The sequence below is a fragment of the Cupressus sempervirens genome, chromosome 7 (assembly GCF_028749045.1).
Source record: "Cupressus sempervirens isolate cs-2001-9-10 chromosome 7, ASM2874904v1, whole genome shotgun sequence".
Taxonomy (NCBI): domain Eukaryota; kingdom Viridiplantae; phylum Streptophyta; class Pinopsida; order Cupressales; family Cupressaceae; genus Cupressus; species Cupressus sempervirens.
This window is the reverse complement of record NC_143124.1, coordinates 730,264,726-730,272,986: the sequence shown is the minus strand read 5'-3', so window position 1 is coordinate 730,272,986 and position 8,261 is coordinate 730,264,726. Positions and strand designations below refer to the sequence as shown.

Here is an 8,261-nt window from a genome sequence, read left to right as displayed (position 1 = left end):
GCACTACTGAATTGTCTTGCCTCATTTTAATGTCAATAGAAGGAATTACAACTGCTCAATCTCTGTATGTACATTTGTGGGCCAGGCAGCAATGGATTCCTTAGTGGGTGAAGGAAGAAAAATCTTTGGTATGAAAGCATCTAAGCCTCAAATAAACAGTTGTCACATTATTCAAATCCTAAATCAAATCAGTGAATCAAATTTACTTTATACCAAATTCAAAACACAACTCTCAAGTTTCCCAAACATTTCGTTCAATTACAAAGACAGTAATTACAAATCAGGCAGAAATTAAGACCACCAATTCTTTTTTCTCAGCTCAATCAATACACTAGATGCTTTAGGCAGCCAGAAAAATCAATACCCACATCTGGATATTCTCATAATGGAAAGTTAGATAGAAGAGTTTATACAACAAAAGACCAAATTTTGATCTATGTTACATTCTATGGTCTTCTCAGCCACATGGATTCAATAAGAAGACCATAAATGTGTTTCAAGTACAAAACTACAAACACCCATAATGCTTAATAGAATATATATTGAAGCCTAAGTGCAAGCATAGAATTCAGCAAGCTCTTCCAAAGAATCACTATGAATGGCTTCTGGGTCTGCATTATCCAACATCCATACCAAATGTTCAAACATGACCACCTCACAGCAAACTACAAAAGCCTCCTCATTATCCACCTCGCATCTTTGGACAAGGGCCCTCAACAATGGGTGGCTCAAAAAATGTGCACTGATAAAATATCTTCTCCTGGACTTTCCAACATACACAACTTTAGAGCCCTTGGGAGCTCCATCAGAGATATCTGCATGAACAAGACTTGAGGCAGAATTTTCAGGAGAGTCACAAATTGAAATGTCATCCCTGCCATTGGAGCTCAGACTGCTGTATGACCTCCTTATCTTTCCAAAGCTTTGACACTTCTTCAGAATGCTTTTAATCTTGCTCATCTTGTTTACATTTGGCATCATTTTAGGTTGATTCAACAAAAAGAGGAAACTCTTGATTCTTGTCTATACGTTGGATCTCTGATGATGAATAATAGACTATGATCAGAAATATGTTTGTAACAAAACTGAATCAAAGACAATAATAAAAGAGAGACAAACTAGAAATGAATGAAAGGATGAAAACCCAAGAAGACAATGTGGGTTTTACTTCTTCCCGAATGGGAGAGAAAGCAAAGAAAGACAATGTGGGTTTTGCTTCTCCCCAAATGGGAGAGAAAGCAAAGAGAGATCTGAAAGCAACGAAAAATTTGTCTTAGAGGGAAGCTATGCAATGGACCTTCTTAGCATCTTCCGCTATATATAGCGGATTTGAAGGGAGAAGTACAGATTTACATTTTATAGAAAAGAAAAGGAAAAAAATTGTTATCCATATAAGCTCACCAGGAAGAATTAGTTTACCAATGTGCTTTCTATAATGTTTTCCTTCCTCATCGGCCTAATCTGCATGATTGTAAGCAAAGGAAAACCATTTTTACAACTCTGGGAATTTTATAAGCACTTGTTTGTTATAATATGAGGGAACCGGCAATTTCAGTTGACACGGCCAGATGCTAATAAACATTAAAGACCTTTCGAGGGTTTTTTTTAATCAAAAGATTCCGAGGACCAAAAAATGCCAGTAAAAAACTCAAATTTGGGTGTTTCTAAAGTAAGATTGGTCCTCTCTATCATGGTGTTTCTTGTGGTGATTAAGTAGGGGTGGTCCTCACTACCACGGTCTTGCTTGGAGTTCCTACCTAGAGGTGGTCCTCACTCAATGGTTTTGTTTGTATTTGAACCCTTTTGGGTAGGCTGTTAAATCTTTTCATGACATGATGTGAAATAGTAGGCTTGTAAATGTCAATTTTAGTTAAGGCTGTTAAATCTTTTTATCACATGATGTGAAATTGTGAAATAGTAGTCTTGTAAATGTCAATTTTAGTTATTTATATAGATGTAAATAAAATATTTAGTTATTTATATAGATGTAAAAAATATATATAGACTTAAGGGTTCGGTCAATGTCTCGGCGATGTTGGGCGGTCTTATTTTTTTTTTAGTTTTGTGTCTCAGGAGGATAGGTGCTTCATAGTAGTGGGATCTTGGAGGCTACGTAAGCATACTTTGACCCTGGTTGAATAGAAACCTAGTTTTGATCCTGCAATTGATTTACTCCATATGGCATTAGTTTGGGTTAGACATCGTGGTCTCCCACTAGAGTTCTAGGATGAGAAGATTTCAGATGGATTGATGACTCTTTTGGCCATTTCATTAGATAGACAACATCACCTTGAGAAAATCCAAACTTGTTTTCACAATATTCTATGTTAATGTAGCTATTAACAAACCCTCCCCAATGTGATGGTTATGAAATCCAAATGGAGAACATGGACTCGACAAATAGCCTATGAGAATGTTTCTCTCTTCTATCAGTAATGCTCCAACTATGGCCATGTTATCTTTGACTTCTTAATGAATTAGGAGGAGAAGGATAAGGAAAAGAGAAATAAGAAGAAGGTGACATTGGTGGGAATGGTTAAATTAGGGGGCTCTTTTGGGGAGTGTTCAAAAATTTCCCCCTTTGTGGAGAACCAAGGTGATGGTGATGAGAAACAGGGATGAAGGATTACCCATTCACTGAAGGAATGTTAAGCTTATCTCTTCACCTTAGAAATACGGATGTGAGGAGCCTAAGGAGAACCTGGAGGAAAGTGAAATTCTTAAGGAGGGAGAGTTGAGCTTGGAGAAGAATTCCTTAGAGATGACTTTGTTGAAATCTCCCTTGGTAAGTTACTCCACATGTATGGAGGAGATGGGAGTGGTTCCTCCTGTTGAAGAGGGAAGGAAAGATTCTTTGGCTATGAACCCCATGAAAGTTGGGGAAGATACTCAAGATGAGATGATAGACATGGTGAATATGCCTGATGGGCAAGAGGTGGGCCAAAAGATGTGGGGAGATAGTGTTTCACCAATAAGCTCCCTGATGGTTTCTCTTTTGATCATTGATGAAGTGTTTGCCCCAACTATGCTGAGTTTGGATTACCTCTCAGCCCCAACCTTCACTATGGGAGAACTTACTGAGGGATGGAAAATGATGAAGAGAAAGACCCATGGAGCGATAAAGGTGAATAATGGTTCAATTTTTTAAATGGGGAGACCACCAGAGAAGACTATCAAAGCTAATGTAGCAATGAGAAACATAACTCAAGGTACACAACTTACCTTGGAGGATACTAAGAAACGTAAGAAATGAAGAATATCTCCTAGAATGTGAGGGGTCTTAATAGCCTTAGGAAATAATATATTATTAAGAAAAATATTGTTGAGCATATGGTAGATATCATTCTTATTCGTAAAGTCAAGATGATAATGAAGGAGTTTGAATTTTTTGTGGCCTACACTTGGCTTGGAGAGGATTTTTATTATAAAGAAGTGGTGGGTGCTTCTAGTGGCATTTCTACTATGTGGGACCCTAAGAAGGTGACTGGTAGGGAGGTCTTTTCAAATCCCCATTTTCTCACTATGGAATTTGATGATAAAGTTTATATATGGCTCCTTTTTAACTTCTGTGCCCCCAACACTAGGGTTGGAAGGCTCCATTTTTGGGAGAAAGCCTATAGGGCTATAAGGTCAATTCATACTAGTAACATTATTTGTGTTGGTGACTTCAATACACCTCTTTATCCTTTTGAGAAGTTGGGAGGCTTGGAGGACTACTTGAAGAGCATGTATAATTTGGAAGACTTCCTCAGGCATAATGACCTACTAGATATTGACCTTGAGGGTTCTCCTTACACATAGTGTAACAATAGGATGAAAAATAACCTTATCCAAGTGAGGTTGGACAAAGTTCTCATCTCAATGGGCTAGGATATTGTCCCTTTCTCTTCCCTTCACATGTTCCCTAGGATGATTTTGGATCATTCCATGATCCTGTTTAGATAGGCTCTACATAATTCTTCAAAATACAAACCCTTTAGATATGACATTATGTGGCACTCTCACCCTTATTTCTATGAGTGCATCAATTAGTGGTGGAATATTGGGGTGGAAGGAACAACTATGTACATAATAGTGAGAGAGTTAGAAAATACTAAATGGGAGGTGGAAAGTTAGAGTAAGGACTCAATCTTTGGAGATATTTTTAAGTAGAAAAATATATTGAGAAAAATCTTGAGGATACCCAAAATTCCATGGGCATTGGGGATTACTCACAGGAAATTAGCAGGGAAGAAAGGGATTTAAGAAATAAGTGGAGGGAATTTTTTAGGAGGGAAGAGATCTTCTGGAAACAAAGATCCCAGATTCAATGACTTACAAAAGGGGACAAGAACACTGCCTTCTTTCACAGGTCAACATCCAAACACAAGAAGATAAATACTATATCCAAGTTGTAAGATGAGAATAAAAGGGAGCTCACAGAGGAAGCTGATTTAAGGAATTGTGCTACTAAATAATTTTAGGATATTTACAGTTAGCCTACCCTTGCCCCAAATTGGAACAAGAGTGAGGAACTATTAAGAACCATTACTCTAGTTGTAAATGATGGTATGAACTAGGATTTGGTGAAGAAAGTGAGCATGGAGGAGATGAAGGAAGATGTTTTCTCCATGGGGGCTTTCAAGGCTCTGTGCCCAAATGGATTTCTGCCGACTTTCTTTCAGGAATTTTGGGAAATCATAAAATGTGATCTGACACATGTGGCCAGAGACTTTGTTAATGAAGGGAGACTCCTAAAAGAGTTTAATCAGACATATATTTTTCTGGTTCCTAAAATTGGTGAGTTCACTAGGATGGAGATATTTTGGCCCATCGACCTCTACAACATGGTGTATAAGCTTCTTTCTAAACTACTTATCAATCGGCTGAAGCTTCTCTTGGACATGTTCATTAGCCCATCTTAGAATGGAATTTTTCCCTAGATGCTAGATTCTAGACACGATCATTACTTCCCATGAAGTCTTGCACTCTATGGAGAAGATTAGGAACTTGAGCATGGAAATGAAACTAGATATCTTGAAGGAATATGATAAAGTGAGATGAGACTTTCTAGTTGAAATCTGGGCTAGGTTTCAATTTGGGGAAAAATTTATCCTCCTAACTAAGGAGATTATCAACTTTGTCCAATTTGTTGTTCTCCTTAATGACAATCCTTGGAAGTTATTCAATACTACTAGAGGGATTAGGCAAGGTGGTCCCCTTTCCCACTACTTATTTATTATTTTGGCTGAGGTCCTAGGGAGAAATTTTATGGTTATGGGTGAATAGGGAAAGATCAAATGCATTAAACCTGTCACTACCCTTCCCCAGAGATTCTACAATAGTTTGTACATGATACTTTCCTCTATGGAATTGCTTCAATTAGAGAGGCTAGATGTTGGAAGGAGCTCCTAGACTATTATGCTAAGGCCTCTGGACATCATATTAACTATCATAAGAGAAATCTCTACTTCTTCAACACAAAGAAAAACCTTGTAGGTTGGATTATTAGGGAGCTAAATTTCCAAATGATTGTTCTTCTTGATACTTATCTTGGGCTACCCCTTACTGTCAAGGTCACTCCCCAGTTCCAGAGCTCGATGTTGAAGCGCATGCAAAGAAAGTTGGCCAGATGGATAGGGAAGGTGCTCAATAGTGCTGGCAAGCTACAATTACTCATTTCCTCCATACAAGGTATTCCTATCTATTTTTTATTCTTATTTAAAATTTCAAGAAAATTTAGGGACACTATTGAGAAAATTCAATACAATTTCTTTTAATTGAGAGAAAAGGAGAAACCCAAGATGAGCCTTTTAGCCTGGGAGAAGGTCTAAAAACCCAAATCCCAAGGAGTGTTAAACTTGAGAAGAATCACTAATCCTAATAGGGTCCTTATGACTAGGTTGGCTAGAGGTTAATTTGTAATGCTATGGAAAGGTGTAGAATTATGAATGCTAAATACCTTAGAGGCTTACCTTTCTAGTACCATTTATGTTGGGCCTTTGAGAATCTAGGAATAATCCCTAAGATCAATTTCTTTTGGTGGGCGACACTTGATGGGAGTATCCTCTTGATGGACAATCTCAAAAGGAGAGGGTTACAATTAGTTAATGAGAGTGTGTTGCTCCATAAAGAGGAGGGATCTATTGTTCATCTCCTAATACATTGTACCTATTCTAGTGAGGTGTAGGGAGGGGGGAGGGGAATCTTTGAATAAGTTTGGGATCCAATGAGTGTTCAATGGTGATCTCCAACAATTTATCCTGGATTGGGAGGCTCCACATTCTCAACCCCTCATTAAGAAGTTATGTAAGGTGTTACCCCCATGTGTGTGTTAGTACTTATGGAAGGAAAGGAACAACCACATCTTTAGAGATAACTCCTCTCCCCCTTGGTTACTTAGCAAATCACTATTAATATATTAAGGGAATTCATTCCCATCTGGAGATGGAAGACTCCACCCCATCCTCCCACTATTAGTGATCATGTCATATTGCTAACAATTGAGGACTGCTTGATCTTATTTCAAAATTTGACAACTCCAAAAGTAAGGTTAGGAAGAAAGTGAAATGGAAGTCACCCCCACCTCCTAGTTTAAACTCAATTTTGATAGATTGACTTAGAATGGTTTTGTTGATGTGGGAGGCATAATTAGGGATGATAAAGGTAATTTGGTGATGGCTTACACAAGAAAATATGGTGAGAATACTAAAAAATTCACTAAAGCTATGGTGATTTTCTAGGGAGTTAAGTTTGCCAGCTCAATTGGGATTTTAAAATTAGTTATGGAGGGAAACTCTTAGCTCATTATTGAAGCATTTAAGAGACAAAGTAAAACTTATGGAAAGTTTTCTCAATAATCAATGGTGTTCATGCCTTCATATCGATATTTTGGGAAGCGTTCATTCAACATATATATCGTGAAGGCAACCAAGTGGTTGATGCACTAGCGATGATTGGTCATGAGGTTGTTGACATGTGTAATTGGGTTAATATTGACAACCTACCAAATAACATACATGCTTTTGTGACAAAAGAAATAAATTAACCTTTGGGTGAGTGCATCAAGTTGGTGTACAAAAAAGTGGACACCCAAAAAAAATTCAATAACCTGATCGAGTTATTTAAAAGTGAAATGTCAGCTAGGCTTGGTATCCAAGGTTGGCCATTATACTTTAAAAACCCAATCGAGTTATTAAATGAGATAATTAAAAAAATTGGTCGGGTTTTATAAAACCTGATTGGGTTTTTTGAATTATCTCATTTAATAACTCGATTAGGTTTTGTAAACTATATATTTTGTCTATTGTTCGCATTTGAGGGCATGTTTATACCCTCAAATGACAACAATGGCATGAAGTGTAGAGTAGAACATAAAAAAACTAATTGGATTTAGCATAAAAATCAATTTTTTATTGCATTTACATCTATGGCGCCCCACAAATGAGGTAGGTCTTCATCCTATTCATCATTTATGTATTTTTTTTATCAAATTTTGTTATGTGATTTTGTAATTTATAAGTTTTGTAATTTTTTTAGAAATTTTTTAATATAGATGTATCAAGGAATCCAAGAACATGAGGGAGAGACAAAAGACCACCTCCTACACAATCAAACCCTCCACCCATCATGACACAACCAAAAAACACTTTACCCATTATGACACAACCACAAAACCCTACACCCATAGTGACACAACCACAAAACCTCCACTCAGTGGTCTTGTTCAACAATCATCGCCTCCTATAAAACTTCCACACATACAATTATAGCATTTAACTACTACACAAGAACCTCATAAACTACCTTGTACAAAATAGTGTTAACATTACCCAAATAGTCAATAGGCTATGGTCATCTACACTTTCTCACCACTCAACTCTAGCAAATACACTTGAACAAATGACCCAAAATGCAAATGAGGTGTCAAGAGAGGTTACGAAATGAAGTATATGGAGGGATAGGTGTCATGCATTTTATGCCAATGGGTTATAATATCAGCAAGTGAAAGATAAGTCATAAAGAAAGCTACTACATGTTCTCTTTTCACCAAGCCTATATTTGGCAACTCCCTATAACACACAACCAAAACTTTTCCTATTTATTGGTGCACTCATACTAGGATGAGATTATATTTTTGGGATAGGTCACCTATGGTATTTGACTTACCACCATGTAATAAGTATGAGGTACCTCTATACTTTTTGAGAAAGCTATATATTGTGAGTTCATCCTTGGCAAGAAGACAAATTACTTTGAAATCCATCAATTCCAAGGTAGAG

The 8,261-nt window shown here is 37.1% G+C and overlaps 1 protein-coding gene across 2 annotated transcripts; it reads right to left on the bottom strand.

The window, feature by feature from the left end:
• Window positions 1-237: 237 nt before the first annotated feature.
• Window positions 238-1,591, bottom strand: LOC149549313 (auxin-responsive protein SAUR78-like). Of its 2 annotated transcripts, none has more exons than XM_089794893.1 (2): window positions 1,402-1,591; window positions 238-1,038 (listed from the first exon to the last, which is right to left on the bottom strand). In XM_089794893.1, exon 2 carries the CDS (start codon window positions 979-981, stop codon window positions 550-552), a length of 432 nt encoding a protein of 143 aa, XP_089651019.1. In that variant the 5' UTR covers window positions 982-1,038; window positions 1,402-1,591; the 3' UTR covers window positions 238-549. The 2 variants fall into 2 exon arrangements, with proteins under 2 accessions (XP_089651019.1, XP_089651020.1); XM_089794894.1 differs by having other exon boundaries at window positions 1,420-1,591.
• Between the last annotated feature and the right edge of the window lie 6,670 nt (window positions 1,592-8,261).

What these genes read in the sequence shown, in the direction of transcription:
- LOC149549313 (XM_089794893.1), bottom strand. Translation starts at nt 981, where the DNA reads ATGATGCCAAATGTAAACAAGATGAGCAAGATTAAAAGCATTCTGAAG.